The 22,454-nt window shown below is 54.3% G+C and overlaps 1 protein-coding gene across 5 annotated transcripts in view; it reads left to right on the top strand.

Moving 5' to 3' along the window:
• OGDHL (oxoglutarate dehydrogenase L) overlaps positions 1-22,454 on the top strand; it is a 31,719-nt gene that overhangs the window by 3,579 nt on the left and 5,686 nt on the right. For 4 of the 5 annotated variants that reach the window (XR_005244095.2, XM_007962561.3, XM_038008897.2 and 1 more), the window contains exons 2-20: positions 228-432; positions 2,502-2,672; positions 6,998-7,100; positions 7,501-7,616; positions 7,769-7,923; positions 8,765-8,911; positions 9,940-10,030; positions 12,492-12,671; positions 12,804-12,932; positions 13,701-13,880; positions 14,182-14,334; positions 14,925-15,027; positions 15,561-15,689; positions 16,653-16,803; positions 19,199-19,326; positions 20,193-20,371; positions 21,769-21,840; positions 21,959-22,084; positions 22,173-22,245. Coding sequence is in view for 4 of the 5 variants with exons in the window: in XM_007962561.3 (XP_007960752.1) it covers positions 229-432; positions 2,502-2,672; positions 6,998-7,100; positions 7,501-7,616; positions 7,769-7,923; positions 8,765-8,911; positions 9,940-10,030; positions 12,492-12,671; positions 12,804-12,932; positions 13,701-13,880; positions 14,182-14,334; positions 14,925-15,027; positions 15,561-15,689; positions 16,653-16,803; positions 19,199-19,326; positions 20,193-20,371; positions 21,769-21,840; positions 21,959-22,084; positions 22,173-22,245 (2,590 nt within the window). In the remaining variant the exon portion in view is untranslated. Of the gene's footprint in view, positions 1-227; positions 433-2,501; positions 2,673-6,997; positions 7,101-7,500; positions 7,617-7,768; positions 7,924-8,764; positions 8,912-9,939; positions 10,031-12,491; positions 12,672-12,803; positions 12,933-13,700; positions 13,881-14,181; positions 14,335-14,924; positions 15,028-15,560; positions 15,690-16,652; positions 16,804-19,198; positions 19,327-20,192; positions 20,372-21,768; positions 21,841-21,958; positions 22,085-22,172; positions 22,246-22,454 lie in introns of those variants that run through there. The other variant, XM_038008902.2, reaches the window with a different exon arrangement.

Raw genomic sequence — 22,454 nt, forward strand, 5'->3', positions numbered from 1 at the left:
GCTCAGGGCTATTCGATGTCTATTGGAGTTTACTGAGCTGGGAGCTCCCACCAGACAGTAAGCCCAGGGAGCTGGGAGAGTGTCACATTCCCAGTCTCATCACTGCCTAGCCTGGCACCATCTGCCCAGTGGGATTGACAAGTGCTGATGAGCGGACAGTGGCTTGGTAGAGCCTCTTCCTGTCTTAGTCCTGTCGTTTATGCCTCTCCTTCATTGCCTGTGTCCAGAATGAATCAGCTGAGGCTGTTGCCGTCCCGTCTTGGGGCACAGGCTGTGAGGCTTCTGGCCGCACATGAAGTCCCAGTGTTTGGCTGGCGCAGCAGGTCCTCCGGGCCACCGGCCACCCTCCCAAGCAGCAAAGGTGGAGGCAGCTCCAGTTACATGGAGGAGATGTACTTCGCCTGGTTGGAAAACCCCCGGAGTGTCCACAAGGTCAGCACCCGCACCCTGCCCTGGGCCACTGCAAGGGAGGGAAGCCCCCAGGGGCCAGGCTGTGGCAGGGCAGTGGGGAGAAGCAGCTTGCTTGCTGTGTGATCCTGGGCAGGTTTCTTTGCCTCTTAGGTCCTCAGTCATCAAAGCCTGTTGCTTTCCAGTTGCTGGATCAGGCAGTGGGCGGCGGTTTTGATGGTGAGGCCCTGGCCATGCCCTGCTCTGCCACACCTGAGCCCTGCCGTGCCCCTTTGTCATGCTCTGCTGTCTCCATATGCCCCCTTGTATGTAATTAGGGACATATATGTTTGTGTATGTATTGATCTGATAGAATAAACGCTTGCTGATGGTAAAGAAAAAAATTAAATCAGATGGGAGGATAAAAAGTGAAGTTGCTCTCTGACACCTTCACCTGTAGTGGAAAGCAGTGCAGTCATATGATCCAGAGCCAGAAGGTATAAGAAGTTACACAGTCAGAAAGCTCCCTCCTAATCTAGCTGCGTCTACTCAGTTCCTGCTGTCCTCCAACTTAGTGTCCTCCATATCCTTTCAAAGACTTGCATTAGGTAAACTTACAGCAAATGTTAACTCTGGATTTGTTTCCCTTTATGCAAAAGTAACCTGTAACACATACTATTTTGCTCCCTGCTGTTTCGCTTGGTGATGTATCTCCAAGATCTTTCCACATCAGTACATAAAGAGCCTCATTGTTCACTCTGTCCAGCTGTGTAATATTCCATTGCATGTATGTTCCACCCCTATTCCTGCTGACAGACATCTGATTCATTTCTAGTCTCTGGCTGTGGCAAACAGTGCTGCAGCGCGTCATCTTACACCTTCGTCATCTTGCACCTGCACAGCCATCTGTAGGATAAACTCCCCAAAGTGAAATAGTTGGGTCCAGGAGTGGCTGTGTGTGTAATTTTTTGTTTTTGTTTTTGTTTTTGTTTTTGTTTTTGAGATGGAGTCTCGCTCTGTCGCCCAGGCTGGAGTGCAGTGGCCGGATCTCAGCTCACTGCAAGCTCCACCTCCCGGGTTCACGCCATTCTCCTGCCTCAGGCTCCCCAGTAGCTGGGACTACAGGCGCCCGCCACCTCGCCCGGCTAGTTTTTTTTTGTATTTTTTAGTAGAGACGGGGTTTCACCATGTTAGCCAGGATGGTCTCGATCTCCTGACCTCGTGATCCACCTGTCTCGGACTCCCAAAGTGCTGGGATTACAGGCTTGAGCCACCGCGCCCAGCCGTTTTTCTTTTTTTTTTTGAGACGGAGTCTTACTCTGTCGCCCAGGCTGGAGTGCAGTGGCCAGATCTCAGCTCACTGCATGCTCCACCTGCCAGATTCACGCCATTCTCCTGCCTCAGCCTCCCGAGTAGCTGGGACTACAGGCGCCCGCCGCCTTGCCTGGCTAGTTTTTTGTATTTTTAGTAGAGATAGGATTTCACCGTGTTAACCAGCATGGTCTCGATCTCCTGACCTCGTGATCCGCCCGTCTCGGCCTCCCAGAGTGCTGAGATTATAGGCGTGAGCCACCGCATCCGGCCTGTGTGTGTAATTTTAATGGGTATTGCCAAGTTGCTTTCCATGGGGATTGTACCAACTGAGCCTCCCACCAGTGCCGTATGGGAGTGCACGGAAGACAGCGCTTTTACATTGTTCTTCTGGAAAACACATGCAAATGCCTGTATGTGTTCACATCTGCTTTTTACTTCTACACAGAGAGTAGCAGCCATGCTTCTGCTTTGTTCACGTTAAAACATATCTTGGCAATATTCCATATCCACAATACCGAATGTACCTTTTTAAAAAGACTATGTAATCTTCCACATTCTAAATGTAAAAATCATTGTTTAGCCAGTTTTCTATGGATAGCCATGTAGGTTGTTTTCCCATTGTCATTTTTATAAACAGTTCTGCAGGGAGCATCCTTGTATGTACATTTAGGCACCCTGGGAAGACCCTGAGAGCTGTGGTCCTCAAGGAAGACCTGACACTCCCTGGGGCCCCAGCCCGGTCCACCCCTGGCTCTTCCCAGGCCCTGACCTGGCTGCGTTCTTGCTTCTGCCCTGCCTAGTCCTGGGACAACTTCTTCCGGAAAGCCAGTGAGGAAGCCTCTTCTGGCTCTGCTCAGCCACGGCCCCCTTCTGTTGTCCGTGACAGCAGGTCTGCAGTCTCAAGCCGGACCAAGACCAGCAAGTTAGTGGAGGACCACCTGGCCGTGCAGTCCCTGATCCGGGCCTACCAGGTGAGGGACAACTGAGACACAGCCTGGGAGGCTGCACTGGCTCCTGGGGTGTGGCCAGGCACTGAGGGGAAGGGATCTCAGCTCCAACATCGTCTCCCCAGGGAGCCCTTCTCCTTGTCCTCTACTGAGCGGCACCCACTTCTCTAGCCAGTCTTTGCCACATCACCATTCAGAGCACTTACCACCTGCTTGAATTTTTTTTGTGCATACTGACGTGTGCTTGTGGTCTGTCCCTTGCACACACCATGCCCCAAGTACGTGGAGGAGCACTTAGTAAGGGATCAGTTCCAGAGCCTGTTGAATGAGGGGTGAGTAGATTAACCCTTGTTAATTCTGTTTTCTCCTCTAGAACGGGCATCCCAAGAGCACAGGGACTGATAGAGCAGGTGCCTAATTCATGTTTATGGAATGAATGGTTCAGTAAACAATTCTCTGCCACCAGTTGCTCCTCCTGGAGACTTAGGCTGTCTCAGGCTGGGCTTCTGCTCTGTCAGAGTCCCAGTGATGGTTTGTGTTTTTGGTCTTCATCAGACAGGACTAATTGGAGGACTGCTGTGGTGTTCAGGCCATAACAAGCATAATCATTTGGAATATCTCTGGGAACTGCTGGCAGGAGGTATTCCATCAGGGAAATGTGAGGTAGAAGCAAGCCACTGCAAGGCTAGGGAACAGGGGGGCATTAGCAAATGGAAATGATGCTTTGCTTCTGAATGAGGTGCCCAGTGTGTGGGATGGAATGGAGTTCCCCGTACACCACCCACCTGGGGATGGAAGAAGGAAGGTGTGCAGGGTTGGGCTCCCTTGTTGGCCTGAGGACTCATCAACTGTGGGCCACCTGGGAGCAAACAGCAGCTAGTTGTATTGTGTCTTTCCTGGCTGGCTGAAAGAAGCAGTGATCTAACCCTTGACTTCAAAAATGAAGAACAAGGATATAAAACTGTATATTAAATACAGGGAAATGTTCAGGGTGCTGCCCGAGAGCCTTATCTTCTAAGCACAGGTCTCAGCCCTTCAGTAGCTCTTTGTTCTTTGATTAACCAAGACGAGGCATTAGTTTTCCTGGCAGGGTGGCCTCTGGATTCAGATGTGTTACTCTCTTGTGCCTGGTGTGGATGAGCTCCCACCAGAAGGGCTGCAGCCCCTTACAGGCCAGCAGCAGGCACAGCTCTGGTTAGAATCACCTGCACACTGTACTGAAAAAACCACTGTATTGTTACAGTCATTTTTAAACATATAAAAGGCAGAAGGATAGTGTGGTGAACTCACCACCCATCAATCATGATCAGCCTCGTTTCATCCATTTCTCCCTTAGCCCCCGCTCACTGCTGGATTATTTTGAGGCAGATCCCAGATACAGCATTTCATTCATTGAACATTTCAGTATGTATGTCTAGAGAAAAGGACTCCTTAAAAAATGTGCCATAATACCATTATCACATCTAAACATAATAATGCTTAATATGAAATATGCATTTGATATTTGTGTTTGCCTTTTGTCCTGTGTTTTCTTTCTTTCTTTCTTTTTTTTTTTTTAGACGGAGTTTTACTCTGTCACCCAGGCTGGAGTGCAGTGGTGCTATCCTGACTCACTGCAACCTCTGCCCCACGCGTTCAAGTGATTCTCCTGCCTCAGCCTCCTGAGTAGCTAGGATTACAGGTGCTTGCCACCACGCCTGGCTAATTTTTGTGTTTTTAGTGGAGATGGGGTTTCACCATGTTGGCCAGGCTGGTTTTGAATTCCTGATTTCAAGTGATCTGCCCGCCTCGGCCTCCCAAAGTGCTGGAATTATAGGCGTGAGCCATTGCGCCCAGCCTGTGCTTTCTTTTTACTGCTTGTTTGAAGCAGGATCCAGCTAAATCCACAGGTTGCAGTAGGCTGATGTGGCTCGCACGTCTCTTGTACTTTGCAGGTTCCTTTCTGTTTCTTTTTATGATGTGGAAAAACCAGGTGGTTTGTCCTGTAGGGTTCTCCCGAGTCTGGATTTTGCTGATGGCTTCCTCATGATGTCATTTCATCCATCCCATTGTCCCGTGTAATTTCTGTACTTTGACGATTAGATCTAGAGGCTCGATCCCATAGACATTTGATTTTTTTTTTTTTTTTTTCAAAATCAGCTTCCTAGTGGTGATGGTGATGGCAGTTAGCAGCTGTGGATAGTGATTTCCTAGAACCATTAACTCACTAGGGGTTGCAAAAATGGTGATATGCCAATTCTGTTTTCCCTTCTTTATAAACTGAAGTCCTGCTATCAGGAGAAACTTCCCTTTGTTAACTCTGTTTATCCTGAGGTGCAGATTGTGTAGGAAAGACGGGATCACTGCTTGATTTTTTCCTTTTATTCACTGATTTTCAAAATTATGAGGTGATTACCTAGCACACTCCAGAAGTGACTAATGGAAGTTTATCTTCCTTTTTTGGATTCATATGAATACATGAGTGTAAGCATATTTGTTGAATTTCAATCTGCTGTAGATGTACTGTCCTTACAGTTGCTCAAAACCTCTTCATATTCCCAGCACTCGTGGTGTTTGAACACTGCTTTGATGTCAGTGTAACAGGATGCTCCAAGCTGAGCTTGTACATTTCTGCCTATTCCAGAACTGTCCAGGTCTCTGGCTGTTTCCTGCTATTGGTTTGATCATTACTTCTGGGCCATTTCAGGAATCAGAGCCAGGAAAGGGTTTATACTGATGCTTCTAGCGTGCTGTACATGTGGGATTTGGGGTTTGTCCTTGACCCTGTCAATCTTTTTTTTTTTTTTTTTTTTGAGACGGAGTCTTGCTCTGTCGCCCAGGCTGGAGTGCTGTGGCCGGATCTCAGCTCACTGCAAGCTCCGCCTCCCTGGTTCCCGCCATCAGCCTCCCGAGTAGCTGGGACTACAGGCGCCCGCCACCTCGCCCGGCTAGTTTTTTTGTATTTTTTAGTGGAGACGGGGTTTCACCGTGTTAGCCAGGATGGTCTCGATCTCCTGACCTCGTGATCCGCCCGTCTCGGCCTCCCAAAGTGCTGGGATTACAGGCTTGAGCCACCGCGCCCGGCCGACCCTGTCAATCTTATGGCACCATTGCCTTTTAGAGATGCCAAAAAGATGCCAGTACAATGGCTTGTTTGATTTCGCACAGCCCACATGCAACAATCTTAGAATAACAATTCTTTTTTTTTTTTTTTTGAGATGGAGTTTTGCCTTGTAGCCCAGGATACAGTGCAATGGCACGACCTCAGCTCACTGCAGCCTCCACCTACCAGGTTCAAGCGATTCTCCTGCCTCATCCTCCCAAGTAGCTGGGATTACAGGCATGCGCCACCACACCCAGCTAACTTTGTATTTTTAGTAGAGATGGCGTTTCACCATGTTGGCCAGGCTGGTCTCGAGCTCCTGACCTCAAGTGATCCACCCACCTCAGCCTCCCAAAGTGCTAGGAGGATTGCAGGCGTGAGCTACTGCGCCTGGCCAGCATAACAATTCTAACACTATTACGACTGACTGGTAATAAAAAAGACTTTATGAATTTTTTTCTGTTTGTCTTTAGGGAATATTCCATTAGTCAGTTGGGATAGTTTCTCTCTGTGTATTTATGCCACTAAGTGGACATATTTATTCATTTGATTCGTTTCACTTTCAATTTTTAAGACTTAATTTTGTTGTATAATAATTAAAATATTTACAAGGTTTGAAAATCAAATCTTCAAAGTAAGATAAGTTCTTGCTTAAAACTCTGGCTTCTAACCCTGCCTCTCTATTCTATTTTGTCGCCTCCCCTAGATGATAATTTGTTTTATGTTATGGTTTTTTTTATGATTTGCCCTTCTAATGCATATATTTATTTGTGTCTTCTCTTTCTTAGGTAATGGGTAGTTCACCATACACACTTTTCTAGAATTTGCTTTTTTGCTTAACAATATTTTTTGGAGACTACCTTATAGTATCAGATGGGGATTTTCCTTCTTCCTTTTAATGGAAAATCCTGGAGTGCTCCACTGTGTGGATCGCCCATATCCATGTGCCAATCTCCTGCTGATGGACAGTGGGGAAGTTTCTAGAATTTCACTATTACTAATAGCACTGCAGTGCACACCTTCATGCATAGGTCTTTTTCCTGTTTTTGCCAGGTGCATGTTGTACTTCTAAACCGGGTTGAGCTCCTGCCAGCTTACTGGCTGTGGCTGGGTCTTCTAGACAGCAGTGAAGTGGCTATGGGGCAGAGACATGGGGAAGCTTAACATTTGGAAATGGGAAGAGCGGGGCTGGAGCCCAGAGCCTCACCCTGGAGGAAGTCTGTCCAGCTGGGTCCCAGCCCCACCCTGCTCTTTTCCCTCCTCCCAGATCCGTGGTCACCATGTGGCCCAGCTGGACCCCCTGGGCATTCTGGATGCAGACCTGGACTCCTTTGTGCCCTCAGACTTGATCACAACCATTGATAAACTGGGTAAGACTGGGGACACTTCCTGAGGACAGCTATGGCAGTGCCATGTGGGTGGTCCAGTAAGGGGCCCACGGGCCCAGGGGACATCCTGATCCTTGGGAAGTCATGGGGCCCAGGGAGCAGCCCACAGGGCCTCCTTTCTACCTTGCCTGCGTACTGCCTGTTGTTCCTGAGAAGGACGCCTGCCTGCCACCTTCCTTAGCTTGTGCCCCATATGTTCAAGCCTGAGAGGCTTGTCCTCCCTGCCACCCTGGGCTCACTCTCACTTCTGCTCCCCAGGCTGGACCCAGAGGGAGGGCACTGGGGAGACTGGGAGGTCTGGTGAGACTGCAGGACTCCACCTGGGCCTGACCTCCCTCCCTCCACTCTGCTGCCTGGGGCTCGGCCACGCCTCCTTCTCCAGCCTTCTATGACCTGCAGGAGGCTGACCTTGATAAGGAGTTCCAGCTGCCAACGACCACCTTCATCGGGGGCTCTGAAAACACCCTCTCTCTGCGGGAGATCATTCGACGCCTGGAGGTGAGCACAGGCGGGTGTGTGGGGCGCGGCTGAAGCAGTTCTTCGGAACTTGCCAGAGGACGGGAAGGCACTGCCTTTTTTTGTTCCAGACAGCAGGGATGTTAGCCATCCCTCTTCCCCGCTCCTCATGGCGTCCCAATGTGTCTCCCCAGAACACTTACTGCCAGCACATTGGCCTGGAGTTCATGTTCATCAACGATGTGGAGCAGTGCCAGTGGATCCGGCAGAAGTTTGAGACCCCTGGTGTGATGCAGTTCTCCAGCGAGGAGAAGCGGACACTGCTGGCCCGGCTGGTGCGCTCCATGAGGTTGGCACCACCCGGAGGGCCAAGTGGCTGGAGGTCCTGCTCCAGGGCTTTATGAGACATCGCACGGCCTGCCTAAGAGAGCAGGAGGGTACCACAGGAAGGCAGGACTGGATCGGCCTCACCGCTGGCTGCAGGGAGGAGAGTTGGGACCAGGTGTTTAGGCAGTTTGGCCAAGAGCTGGCCCAAGGCAGAGCAGGTCAGGTGGGCAGGGATGAGTCTCTGGGAGAACAAGACAGCAGGACACTGAGCAAGGCCAGAAGTGGCGGGAAGTGGCTGTGGGAACATTTGGGCAGAAAGTTATCCCTGGTGTGGAGTGAGTGTGGCCGCATCACCTGTCTGCCCACTGGACTTTTCTGAAGCTGGGTCCCGCAGGGCTGCAGGGCTAGGGGAACACCTGACTCAGCGGCTGGATGCAAAGTGGATTCCTGAGCAGCGAGGTGTGGCCTGCAGTTTGGATTCAGCTGGGTGGAGATCTTTGGGACTTGGCGAAGAGAGCCCTTGGAGTGTGGCAGGAGGGTAGTGGGCTAGGAGTGGGTGGGTGGTGGCCTGTGGGAGAAGCTTGGCTATGAGGAAGAGAGAGGGTGGCAGCTGGGAAAGGGTGTAGGCAGAGGCCTTCAGCTGGGAAGATTCCCAGCCTCCCCGAACCCTGTGTTCCTTGCTGGGTGGGACAGGTGTGGTATCCGTGGTGTGCCCTGGATCATTTGACAGAAGGAGGCTTTGTGACTTCCTCTGTCCTGGGCATTCAGCTGTGAGCACTCGTGAACAGTCCCTGTGAGCCCCAGTCCCATCCCTCTCCATCCCTTTCCCTCTCCTCTCCTCTCCCCATCCTCTCCCCAAGCAGGTTTGAAGACTTCCTGGCCCGGAAGTGGTCCTCAGAGAAGCGGTTTGGCCTGGAGGGCTGTGAAGTGATGATTCCTGCCCTCAAGACCATCATCGACAAATCCAGCGAGATGGGGATTGAGAATGTCATCTTGGGGATGCCACACAGGTGGGTCCCCCTCCCCGCTGGCATCTTGCCCATTCTCTTCCAGCCCAGGGGACAGAGGTGGGAGGGATGAGATGGAAATAAGAGCAGAGGTGTTGGTGGGACCTGGGGGTAGAGGTGGGTTTTTGGACAGTTCTAAGTCCCTGGGCCTGGCCTTCTCATCACAGAAATTGCCAGGCATTCAGCCAGAGTCACCTGGGGCCGGGTACTAACCAAGTTATCAGGCACCCTCTCTCCCTGGCCATGTTGCTGCTGTCCCTAGCAAGGGTGAGATTTCAGAAAGGGGTGCAAAGTGCTTCTTGAGGTTCCTGTGAATAAGGAGAGGTGGAGGGGTTTCTTCCAGGGAAGGGAGGGCAGGGCCTGGGCAGTTGTTCCCAGGTTGTGTCTCCCACAGGCAGGTCTGTGGAGATGAGCCGAGGGTCTCTGACCTGGCTGCAAGCTGACTGCATGTTTCCCTTGACCTTGGTGAAGATCTGGGAGGCTTGCTCAGCAGTGGAGCGTTACCTCTGAGCTGGAGCCTGTGAGGAAGCAGGAGGGGGAGTGCAGCCTGGGGGACGGAGACCTCTGTGGCTGGGGTCCTGCTGAGTGGGCGTGTGCACATGTGCAGAGTGGCCCGTGGGAAGGGCCCTGGGCCTTTCCTGTGACCAGGGAGCTGCTTGTGCTTAGGCTAGCCCAGGGCCGCATCAGCATGAGGGCATCCAAATGCATGGTGCAGGGGTCCCCATCTGTGGCTGGCCTGCCAGGAACTTGGGGTTTGTCTGTCATGGGGGGCCTGGGAATGCCCAGTGTCTGGTCAGAGGGTTAGGCAGAGCTGGCCTAGTGACCTGAGGCAGCAAGGAAACACAGGACTTCAGGCCTCGGGCCATTACAGCAGCAGGAGAGGATGGTGCCTGGTGATTGGGTGGCCTGAGGAGGGCTCTGGGCATGAAGGGGCTGTATTAGGCCAGGCCAGGCCAGGCCTCCACAGTGGGGGAGGGAACCCTGAGGCCTACGGGCTTTGCCAGGTGAGAGCCCGGCCCCTCTGGCTCCAGGGGCAGGCTGAACGTGCTGGCCAACGTGATCCGCAAGGACCTGGAGCAGATCTTCTGCCAGTTTGACCCCAAGCTGGAGGCGGCAGACGAGGTGGGTGCCACGCTCAGGTCCCGGCACCCTTGGAGAGCTGGGTATTTGGGAGGTGAACTGGGGAGGGGCTGGACTGGGAGCTTCCGGGCTGAGATAAACCTTGAGATGGATGCATGTGGAGAAGCCAGCAAGAGGCTGGGTGTTTGCCTAAGGCCCCTAAGGCTTTTGGGAGCAAGGGCTGCAGTCTGTGGTAGCTGGGAGGGCCCTTGAATGATCTGGGTCAACCTCCCTGTTTTGAGCTAGGGAATCTGAAGCCCAGAGACGCAAAGTCTTGCTGGAAGTTGGCTCAGCTCTGCTTATGTGGCTGTGCCTCCATGTCCAAAGTCCTGTCCATCAGCCAGGAATGACTCCCTTGCTCGTTTGTTTGCCCAAGAGAGCCTTGGGCGGTGAGGATGGTTTTCTTTACCCATCAACCTGCTGAGGAAATGTTGTTCCTGTGCCCACCCCCTCCCTGCGAGGCCTTGGCCAGGCCTTCAGCCCAGACTGCCTAGCCTCTTCCTCTCCTTTTCTTTTTGAGACAGAATTTTGCTCTTGCTACCCAGACTGGAGTGCAATGGTGCGATCTCGGCTCAATGCAACCTCTGCCTCCCGGGTTCAAGCGATTCTCCTGCTTCAGCTTTCCAAGTAGCTGGGATTATAGGCATGCGCCAGCACGCCTGGCTAATTTTTGTATTTTTAGTAGAGATGGGGTTTCGTCATGTTGGTCAGGCTGATCTTGAACTCTTGACCTCAGCCTCGGCCTCCCAAAGTGCTGGGATTACAGGCATGGAGCCACCACTCCATGCCAAGTGCTTAGCCTCTTTCAAAGTCCTGCCCATCTTCCCTTTCAGTAGCTCTGTGGGTCCTCTGGACAGTGAGCCTGTCACTCCCTCCTTTGTATCCCTTTGCTGTCAGGACTGTCTTTCCTGCTGTCTCCAACCTGCTGCCGTGTGTGTGTGTGTGTGTGTGTGTGTGTGTGTGTGTGTGTGTGTGGACCCATACCTACTGGCTGCTGGCCTAGGTCTTTCTGACATCCTGTTCCTTTTGTTTTAGCACTTTCAGCCTTCTAAGCCTCAGTTTGCTCTTCTGTAAAACGGATAAAAGTGATGAGTCAAAGATGTGTGTATACTGGAAAACTTGGCCAAAGGATGTTTAAAATGAAATTACTATTTTTTTCAACTGAAAAAGCAATTTGATCATTGTAAAAACAACAAAACAGAACAAAGGTTATACAATGAGAAGATGTTCCTCAGTGAGACTCCATTCTTGTGGCCAGTTTTGTTTGTGTGCTTCTGTTGTATTTAGGTGTGTACTTCTAGAAACATTTCATGCTGATACTGACAAACCTCTTTGTCCAGCACAGCTTTATTTGTAAGAGGCCATGGGCATAGCCGTGACGCCAGGTGGCACCTTGCTGTTTTCACTTAACAAGTTGTCATTGTTTCCTGCCTGCACACAGGCTTCTTACAGCTAGAGCATCCCTTGTGCTGGACCTTGGGCTGTTCTAATGAGGGTCCTTGCACATGTGTGAGCGAGTTTATCTGTTAGATGGTGTCGGAGCAGTGCAGTGACTGGAGCTAAGGGGGTGGGACTGAATGACCCTCCCAGGAGTTGACAGATGTCAGCAAGCCCATCCACAGTGTGTGACGGTGCCAGAGCCCCCACCCCACTTCCTCCTACATGCTCTCGAATCCTTTCATCTTTGCCAATATGATAGGTGCAAAAGAGGATTTTGTTGTAATGCATTTCTTTGTTATGAATTCAGTTGCTTATCTTTTCACATGCTTTTGAGTCATTCGTATTTTTCTGTAAATTCCTACTTGTGGCTTTTGCTCATTTTCCTGTGGAGTTTTTGGGCTTTATCTTCCTGATTTGTAAAAGCATTTTGTACATTGAGGGAATTTGCCCTTTTTCTGCATTTGTTTATGAATATTTTTCTCAGCTTGATATGTTTCCCCTATCGCTGGGCGGGGGTTTGCTCCCCCATGACAAAGTTGTTAGAATTTAGGTGTCTTGTGTGTTTTCGGTCTTAGGATATTGTATAGAATGCTATAAATCTTCCTTGCTTCAGGATCATAAAATGTTATGTGTCCCTCATTGCTGCCCTTGGTGTGAGGAGTCGGGGGATTCAGCTTCATTGTTTACTGGCAGCCTGGCCGAGGGTCTCCGCACTGATGCCTAGGCCCTGCCCTTCTCTCCGTCTTCCCTGCCGCTGGATGGCCTTCCCCACTCCCATGCTCTCCTGCTCCGTGGTCAGTGTGCAGAGAGGCTCTGAGCCAAGGCCCAGGGTCCCTGTCTTCCTCCCTCAGGCCAGTGAGGAAGGGCAGTGTGATGAGGAGAGAGGGGTCAGGGACAGCTTGGCCCTCCGAGGCAGTGGGATCCGGGATGTGCCAGCCTGACTTTGGGCTGCAGTGCCTGCCTGTGTGTCTACCTGTCTGGTGTGGGAGGGGAGGATCCATCATGTTCCCACTTCCACCTTCAGGGCTCCGGGGACGTCAAGTACCACCTGGGCATGTACCACGAGAGGATCAACCGTGTCACCAACCGAAACATCACTCTGTCACTGGTCGCCAACCCCTCCCACCTGGAGGCAGTGGACCCTGTGGTGCAGGGGAAGACAAAGGCAGAGCAGTTCTACCGTGGAGACGCCCAGGGCAAGAAGGCAAGCTCACCTGGGAGAGTCCCGAGGACCTGGGCCCTGCGGGGTGGGCCCAGAGAGCTAGGCCCTGGGTCTCCACAGTACAGGTGCGGGACTGGGCTATGCAGCCCCTCCTGGCTCACACCTGCCCTGCAGGTCATGTCCATCCTGGTTCATGGGGACGCCGCCTTTGCCGGCCAGGGCGTCGTATATGAGACCTTCCACCTGAGCGACCTGCCCTCCTACACAACCAACGGTACCGTGCACGTCGTCGTCAACAACCAGGTGAGCATATACGCTCCACGCTGGGTCTCACAGCGTTAGCATTCCTGGAAATCCAGGAAGTAGCTTGGGGGGAAAGTGAGATGCTTCTGGCCCTGAGCCCACTGCTGTGCTGCTTACCAGGCAGGACCCTGATCTGCCCAGCCTTGGCATCCTGGTCTGTGAAATTGGGGGACACAATAGGGAGGGATAAGCAGGGCTGGAAAGACCAAAGGAGCACCTGTGTAGCGAGTACCTCATGGAGGCTGGCTGTGTGCAGCCCTGCATTGGCAATCTTAGACACAGGGACCTTGGTGCCCTTTCTCTAAGGCAGCTGAGCTTCTGACAACTCGTCTGGAGTTTAGAAAGCCCTGTGTTCATTGCCTTATTTGCATTAAGTCACGTCTTCTTCTGTGAACATCCTATGAGGTAGGAATTTAAGTGAGCCCTTTTTATAGATGAGGAAACAGGCTGTGGGAATGTAAGCACCTTGCCCCAGGTTGCAATTAGCAGTTTTTGGGACTGGGATTTTTGAGGCCTGTGTTCCTCACCACTAGTATGTCAAAGTGACTTGCAAAAAAGAGCAGGCTCCACTCGGCTGGTGTTGCTGCCATCCCCGTGGGAGCTGTTGCCGTGTCCAATTGTGGGGCTGCTCACCATCACCCTGTCGTGTCCCACATCCCCCCGGGCACCTCAGTGGACCTTGAGCATCCCCCTGCTCAGTCCCCGAGGCTGGCACCTTCTATCTCACTCTAAGTAGAGAGGCGCAGCAGGTTTCTCCTGCCTCTGCAGATTGGATTCACCACAGACCCCCGAATGGCCCGTTCCTCACCATACCCCACCGACGTGGCCCGGGTGGTCAATGCGCCCATCTTCCACGTGAACGCCGATGACCCAGAGGCTGTGATATATGTGTGCAGTGTGGCAGCCGAATGGAGAAACACTTTCAACAAAGATGTTGTCGTAGACCTGGTGGGTCTGGGGACTGAGGCCAGGGCATGGGTGGGTGACTCATCCCTGCTGTGCTGAGCCAGCTTGGTCTTCAGCATCTTCAGCACTCAGGGCTGGGAGTGCTTCTTGGATGAGAGATTTGTGCCACCAAGAGCAATCTCTGCAAAGGCCTGAGATGGGACACTCATTCGGTGATAGGTGATAGTGGAGCTCAGAGGGCTCCCAGTGGGTGTGCCCTACCTGGATATTCCCCAATTTTGCAGCAGCTACATTGAGCACACAGCGTAGGGGAGGGCATGAGCCCCTCTGGCTGCTCCTGCAGGTCTGTTACCGCCGGCGCGGCCACAATGAGATGGACGAGCCCATGTTCACCCAGCCACTCATGTACAAGCAGATCCACAGACAGGTGCCTGTGCTGAAGAAGTACGCAGACAAGCTGATTGCCGAGGGCACGGTCACCCTGCAGGAGTTTGAGGTGGGCAGGCAGGCTGCATGGGCACCTAGGACAAACTTTGAGTGGGGGCCTGGGGAGGGGTTGTAGATGTTACCAGCCCAGTGCTGAGCCCTAAGGATTTAAAGAAGTAGCCACTGTGGTCCTTGTCCCCAAGAGGCCCCAGTTACCAAAGGGGACCAAGAACTAAGGATGCAGTTGCAGCCAGGTGGGACACAGTGGGTACTGCAATGTGGGGGAAGCCCAGCCTTGAGCAGGCGTGCAGGAAGGCTTCCTGTAGGAGGCGGCCCTGAGCTGGGGTTGTCCCCATAATTATCTATGGAGTGTTGGTCCTTCCACCTTCATGGAGCTCTGAGAGCAAGGACTACAAGTTTCCGGAGTCTTCTCCGATCCCCTTGCTGAGCACACTGCAGGCCTGCCCAGCCTCGGGGTACCCGTGCAGGATCCCCTGAACTCTGAGACTTTGGCTTCTAGCCATGAGGTCCCTACTGACCAGAGACAGAGAGTTCTAGAAGAACTTGGTAACGGGGACCAGGACTTATGAGTCCAAGTGGATTGGGCCTCTGGCTGCCCAGGGCTTTGCTGCTCTGTCCACACCTTCCCCCTGATTCCAGGAAGAAATTGCGAAATACGACCGGATCTGTGAGGAGGCTTATGGCAGGTCCAAGGATAAAAAGATCCTGCATATAAAGCACTGGTTGGACTCCCCCTGGCCCGGTGAGCGAGCAGTGTGTGGCTCAGACAGACTACCCTGGGCCTTGAGGTCTTGCACTGGGATCAGGACTGGAATGGCCCTAAGTGACAGCTGTCATTGCCTAGTCTAGAGGCTGCAGGCTCTATCCCTGAGGTCCTAAAGCTGTGTGGGGCCGATTCCTGCAAGTCAAGTTTAACATTGCTCTCTGAGCATGGATGGCCAGGTGCTCACTGAAAAGGGAGGGCACAGCCAGGTGGGAGGAGGGAGAGGAAGCCCTGGGCGCTGGATACATGGGTCCGGGGTGCTCAGAGGGCCTCCCTGGGGGCAAGGTTAGAACAGCTGTGACCCTGGGGCCCAGAGGTGGGTGTTGGGCCTGTGGGGGAGTTGCAGCTGTGGCTGTCCAGCTGTCGCAGGTCCCAAGGGTGGGCTCAGGGTGAGTCCGAGTGACAGTGGAGTTTAGGAAGCCATGGGCCTCTCAGTCCTGGGGAGGCAGGCTGACCAGGGGGATCAGAGGCCACCACTGACCCAGTGTGGACGGAGCCTCTCTCCCTGTCAGGCTTCTTCAACGTAGATGGGGAGCCCAAGAGCATGACATGCCCAGCCACGGGGATCCCTGAGGATGTGCTCACCCACATCGGCAGCGTGGCCAGCTCTGTGCCCCTGGAGGACTTTAAGATCCACACCGGTGAGGTTGCTGGGCCGGATGCAGCCCAGGCTGCTGGCCCCACCCCAACATTGTGCCTCGAAGGGAGGTTGGTTGGGATGCAAGAGAGATGGTGTGTTGCATTCCTGCTCAGTCTGCAGTGGGTCCACGTAGCTCTCGGCACCTCGTCTGTGCCTGTGACAGTAGCTCTTCTCAGGGTGAGCGTGGTGAGCTGGGCAGCTCCAGATGCCACACTCCCAGCTGGGTACCAGTGACTAGTCTTAGGTTGGGTTTTCAAAATGACTTTGCTGGGGCGTCCTTGGGTCGGACAGGAGAGCAGGAAAGCAAGGGCTGCCATGTAGGGGCTGGAATGCAGCCTGGAACTTGGGCAGGATTCTGCAGCTGAAAGGACGGCAGCTTGCTGGGGCCTGGACCAATGACCGAGGGCAGCCTCCCACTCTGGGGGCCCGTTGGCTGGGGCCACTGTGACCTTTGCCTGGGAAGTCCGGAGGGTCCCCTGTGGCTGTATTGAGGTGCTACACACCCTCTGACCCACCTGGAGGAGTTCTGAGGGGGTTCCCTTACATTTTGCACCCAGACCGAGTGCCCTGGGGCAGCTGCTGACAGCGTCTGGGGCATGTGCCTGCTCTGTTTGTGTGTTAGCCTCTATGTGTGGGGCACAGCATAGGCCTGGGGACTTGGGGTCAGATCCGAGTACCTTGACAGCTGTGTGATTTGAGTAAATGACTCCGTGCCTGATGGTGTCTGGAACGAGGCCAATGCTCGCCAAGTGGTACCTGCTCCACCTCCCCATGGGCTCAGGGTGGCCCCTTGTCTCAGCTGGAGGAGGGATGCCTGGCCCTGGGCCCTCCTGCAGCATCCCTGCCCTCCAGCCACATCAGCAGACGGCTGCCCTGCTTTGTGCGGGGTGTGTGCTGAGCACCTGCGTACCCCCGCCAGGGCTGGCTGTCCCGTGGCCCTCAGGCCAGCACTCTCCTCCCACAGGCCTCTCTCGCATTCTGCGGGGCCGGGCGGACATGACCAAGAACCGGACGGTGGACTGGGCGTTGGCAGAGTACATGGCCTTTGGCTCCCTGCTGAAGGAGGGCATCCACGTGCGGCTCAGCGGGCAGGATGTAGAGAGGGGCACGTTCAGGTGAGCGTGGTGGGGCTCGGCATCCACACAGGAGACCTGGAGCGGAAGCTGGGCCTGGCTTGGGGATCCCAAGGGGGGCCTTCGTTGGGGTGGGATCTTCACAGCATCCCTAGCCCCTGCCCTCTGACGGCATTATCAGAGGGCCACCTCGCTGACCCCCAGGGTGAGTGTGCAGAGCTCACTGCTGGGCCCAGGCTGTCCACTGAGGTCAAGTTTGTGGCCCTCTGTGGTGCTCAGGATCGTGTGTGTGTTGGGGGGTTGTGTGGTGAGTGTGGGGGAGTTGTGTGTGGTACGTGTGTGGTGTGTTTGGTGTGTATGTGTGTGTGTGGTATGTGGTGAGTGGGAGGAGTGTATGTGGGTTTGTATGGTACGTGTGTGTGGTGTGTTTGGTGTGTGTGTATGGTGTGGGGTATGTGTGTGGTGTGTTTGATGTGTGTGTGGTGTGGGTGTGTGATGTGTGTGAAGTTTGGAGTGTGTATGTGGAGTGTGCGTGGGTGTGTGGTGGGTGTGGGTGTGTGGTGTGTGTGGATGGGGTGTGTATGTGTGTGGTGTGTATATGGGGATGTGTGTGGTTTGTGGTGTGTGGTGTGGAGTATGTGTGTGGAGTGTATGTGGTGTGAATGGTGTATAGTATGTGGTGAGTGGGGGATGGGTGTATGTGGTGTGTGTGTGGTATTTGTGTAGTGTATTTGATGTGTATGTGGTGTGTGTGTGGTTGTGTGGTGTGTCGTGTGTGTTGTGTGGGGTGTGTATGTGTGTGGTGTGTGTGGGTGTGTATGGCATGTGTATGTGGCGTGTGTGTGTAGGGGGGTATATGTGGTCTGTGGGTGTGTGTGGTGTGTGGTGTGTGGTGTGTGTGTGGTGTATGATGTGTGTATGATGTGTGTGATGTATGTGTGTGTGGTGTGTATGTGTGTGTATGGTGTGTGTGGTGTGTGTGGGAGTATGTGGTGTGTATGATGTGTGGTGTGTTGTGTGGTGTGTGTGTGGTGTGTGGTGTTTGTGGTGGGTGTGGTGTGTTTGTGGTGTGTGTGGTGTGTGTTGCATGTTGAGTGTGGTATATGTGTGTGGTGTGTGTGGTTTGTGGGTGGGTGGGGGGTGTATATGGTGTGTGTGGTGTATATGGTGTGTGTAATGTGTGTGTATGTTTGGTGTGTGTAGGGTGTGTATATGTGTGGTGTGTGTGAGGGGGTGTGTGTGTATAGTGTGTGGTATGTGTGGAGTGTGTGTAGTATGTAATGTGTGGCGTGTGTGATGTGTGATGTGTGTGGTGTATATCCTGTTTGGTGTGTGTGTGGTTTGTGGTGTGTGGTATATGTGGGGTGTGTGTTGTGTATATGTGTGGGTGTGTGTGTGTATGGTACGTGTGATTGTGTTTGTGGTGTGTAGTCTGTGTGGTGTGTGTTGTATAGTATGTGTAGTGTGTGTGGTGTTTGGTGTGTGTGCATGGATGTGTGTGGTGTGTGTATGTGTGTGGTGTGTTTCGTATTCGTGTGTGTGTATGTGGTGTTTGGTGTGTGTGGTATGTGTGGTGTGTGTATGTGTGTGGTGTGTGTGTGTAGTGTGTGGTGAGTGGGGATACGTATGTGTGTGTGGTATGTGTGGCATGTGTATGTATGTGTGTGGTGTATGTGTGTGTACTGCTGTTAAGCCAGCCCCTATCTTGCTTGTTTGCAGTGAGTCCAAATGGGGACTTGACACTTGTCAGTTGTCCACACCACATTTCCTCTGGTCCGGGGCCCTAAACTGTTCTAGGTCCTGCCTCAGTCCGCTCCTGGTTAGCAGGCCAGGGTGGTGTGGCTTCCAGGACTGGACCAGCTGGCTTTCTTATTCCTGGTTGCTCGTCTCTGCTGGTCTTGCCCCAGCCAGGGCCCAGGTGGTCCTCTGATGCACCCTGAGCTACATGTCAGTCCTAGCCAGGGTCTGGGGTTCAGCCAGGTGCCCCTCACTGTGCCCACCTCGGCTACTGCACAGTGGTTTCTGTCTCTTGTGAATTGGGACAGGGCTGATGAGATGATAAAGAAGCCAGCAAGACGGGGCAGGGGAAGTGGCCTCCTAGGAGGTGGCTCTAGCTGGCACCTGCGAAGTGTCTCATCAGGTCCTCTTTATGGGTGAGAAGCTGACACTCAGGGAGATGCCACAACTCAGTTCCTTCCCACAGACCCCTCAGTGCGTGGTGTGTGTGGGCTGCCGGCAGGCAGGGGGCATACTGCAAGAGGGACCACATGGCTCTGGTTTTCCACAGCCTTCTTGGATGCCATCCTGTGGGACCCTGCAGGTTTCCTGGGACAGTGACGGAGGCTTGCCTGCCTCCTGCTGCCCAGCTCCCCTGCTCCAGGTGAACAGGTGCCAACCCACCTGCCCTCTGTCCCTGCCCCGGTCTGTGTCTCTGCAGTCACCGGCACCACGTTCTCCATGACCAGGAGGTTGACCGCAGGACATGTGTGCCTATGAATCATCTCTGGCCTGACCAGGCCCCGTACACCGTGTGCAACAGCTCCCTCTCGGAGTACGGAGTCCTGGGTGGGTCCCCACTCTCCTGCAAGCCAGGCAGGCCCCAGACACCTGGGGACCAGAGATGGGCTGGGAAGGGACTGGGGCCAGGGCCTGGGAGGGGCGAGAGATGCTCAGAGGCCCCGAGGGGATGGCCCTGGGGGATGGTAATTGGGCTGCCCCCACCTAAGGCCATGTGGGAGATGAAATCGGTCCCATCTGGGCCCCTTGGGGATCCAGTTAGGGGGCCCTGCTTGCTTTGAGGGGGCTCTGTGGGTATCAGGGCCCCAGTGGGCACAGACAGCCCAACAGAGTCTGCTGCAGGTTTCAGCTGCTGAGCAGTCCAGTCTTGGCCCAGCCCTCCCGCATTCCTCTGAGCCCCATCTCACCTCCTCTGCCCTGTACCCTAGGAACCCTGCACTGAGGTCCCTTCTCTGGGCTCTGGGCTTCCTTGCCTGTGTCCCCTGTACATGCTGTCCCTCAGCTGCATCATTAGCTGGCTCACCTCCTCCTCACTGCCTGCCCCTAGAGGCCAGGCAGCTCCCCGCCCCCAGGGAGATGCCTCTGGGGTTGTTTCTGCCCCTTCTTAGCAGCTCTGCATGTTTTTAAGGAGTTCTTCTTGACAGATGGTCCTTGCTGCCTCCCCAGGATACCTAAATATGGCTGAACCTGACCACACATGATAGCAGGGCTGAGGGTAGCATCTCTGGGCATGTTGTCAGCCCCCAGGGTGGTACATTCTACCCTTTGAATCGCAGGGAATCCCTGGGTTCGTCCTGGCTTGTGAGAAGGATGGGTGGGGGCATGGAGGATATACTGAGAAAGGGCTGAGTTTGACTGGAGCCACTGCCACTTGGTGACAGCGTGCAGCAAGCTCTATCTTGTCTTCTGTTTAGGCTTTGAGCTGGGCTATGCCATGGCCAGCCCCAATGCCCTGGTCCTCTGGGAGGCCCAGTTTGGGGACTTCCACAACACGGCCCAGTGCATCATCGACCAGTTCATCAGCACCGGCCAGGCCAAGTGGGTGCGGCATAACGGCATTGTGCTGCTGCTGCCCCATGGCATGGAAGGCATGGTGAGGGCTGCAGTGGTGGCTGGTGGCTTGGTGGGCTCTGGTGGGCCTCGGAGGGACGGGATGGACCCTGGGCCCCTTGTTGAGTTGGATGGTATGTGCTTTCCAGGCCCCTGGAGCACATGGGTCTGCACAGGGTGGGGTCTGCACATGTGCGTGCTGCAGCTGCTGAGATGATGATGCTACCCCTGGCAGAAGGCGCTACCGCGTATGAGTGCGTGCTATGCGCCAGGCGCTGTTCAATGCTTCTGAATGTTAACTCTTCCAATCCATACAGCAACCTAATGAAGTAGGCCCTGTTCCTGCGTTTCAGATGAGGAAACTGAGGCACAGAGCAGGGGAGTAGGTTGCCCAAGGTCTCACAGCTAGTAGCTGGGGTTTGAAGCTATCCTGTGCAGTACTGCCTGTCCTCTGGTCCCCTCCTGTGTGACCTGCCTCTGTATCTACACATGGGACAGAGGGAAGACATGCAGGCTGGCTGCATCCTCCGGAGGCTCCTGGGCTAGCAGGAGGGGAGGAAGGAGTAGAGTGTCATGTGATACCATCTGGTGGGCAGGCGGCCTGACCAGGCAGAAGGAGACAGGCAGGGGGCTCATCGCCACCATTATGCCCGAGCGATGTGTTTAGTTCTGAGACTTTATAGGCTGCGTACTCGGCATCCTCACAACACTGGGGCTCAGTGAGGAGGGAGGTGAGGCTCCCTGCTTGGGGCTGCCCACTGTGAAGGCAGCTTCTTGGGAGGCAGGATCTGGGCCAGGCTGAGTGTAGGGGGCTGGGTCCTTGGCCATCCCCACCAAGAGGGGGCGAGTGACGGCTGTGGGGCGGGTCACACCTGTCCTGCAGGAGCCGGCTTGGAGATGCCCCTGGGCTTGTCTTGCTGCTTTCATGGAGCAGAGCGGTCCATGTGGGTGAGGGTGGGCGAGCCCCAGGCTGAGTTGGGTCGGCCCCTACCTGGCTGTGTGGTCATGGGTGGTTTCTTACCCTCTCCCTGCCTCTTCATCTGTGCAGTGAGGAAGAGTCTGCATCATGGGGCTTTTGGGGATTAGCAAGTAAGTTGTGTGGGGTACCTAGAACTTTGCCTCCTGTAGCAGGTGCTCAGTCAGTGGCAGCCACTGTTCTAGGACATTCCAGAGAAAGCACGTCTCAGTGCGGGCTTTTTGTTTTTTCTTCTGTCCCTGCAAGTTCACACACTGTGCTAGCTCTGGGCAGACCCCACTGTGAGGATGCCCATTCTGCTCTTGTTCCACATTCTTGGTTCATTTCTGTGGTTCAGGCTCCAGGGCGAGGGCGCCTCCACTGAGATGCTCTCCAGACTCTCCCCTGAGCCTAGGGTCCCTACAGGGCCAGATGTCTGTCCCATGGTGGGGGGCCAGCCTGGGCCATCTGGCATTTGCTTTCAGGGCCCAGAGCACTCATCTGCGAGGCCCGAGAGGTTCCTGCAGATGAGCAATGATGACTCGGATGCCTACCCCGTGAGTGTTGCTGCTGTCCCCAGGACACGGGTGCGCCCTATTGTGCCCACAGGGTTAGGAGTCCAGGGTGTGGGTGCAGCAGACAGCCACCCTGGCCATACGCATCTCGTCCCCACAGGCATTCACCAAGGACTTCGAGGTGAGTCAGCTCTATGACTGCAACTGGATCGTGGTCAACTGCTCCACACCGGCCAACTACTTCCACGTGCTGCGCCGGCAGATCCTGCTGCCTTTCCGCAAGCCGGTGAGTCACCGTCCCAGGGCAGGGGTTACATGCAGGGGCCCTGGCCAGACAGGGCCAGCTGGCAGCTGGGCGTGTGTTTCCCTTCCAGCTGATTATCTTCACACCTAAATCTCTGCTGAGGCACCCAGAGGCCAAGTCCAGCTTTGACCAAATGGTATCCGGTACGTGCCTGGCCTGGGTGTGGGGCAGGCCACACTGCGGCGGTGGCCCATCGCGTGGCTTCTGCTCCTGGGGCTCCTCCATCCTCCCCACTGTCTGTGGCTCTGCTGACCTGTAGCAGCTCCTGGCGTGGTCCCACTAGCAATAGGGTTGGGAGGCTGGCACAGTGGCTGACCTGGGCCAGCTCAGGTCATGTGGGCTGAGTTCATGG

Source organism: Chlorocebus sabaeus, chromosome 9 (genome assembly GCF_047675955.1).
Source record: "Chlorocebus sabaeus isolate Y175 chromosome 9, mChlSab1.0.hap1, whole genome shotgun sequence".
NCBI lineage: Eukaryota > Metazoa > Chordata > Mammalia > Primates > Cercopithecidae > Chlorocebus > Chlorocebus sabaeus.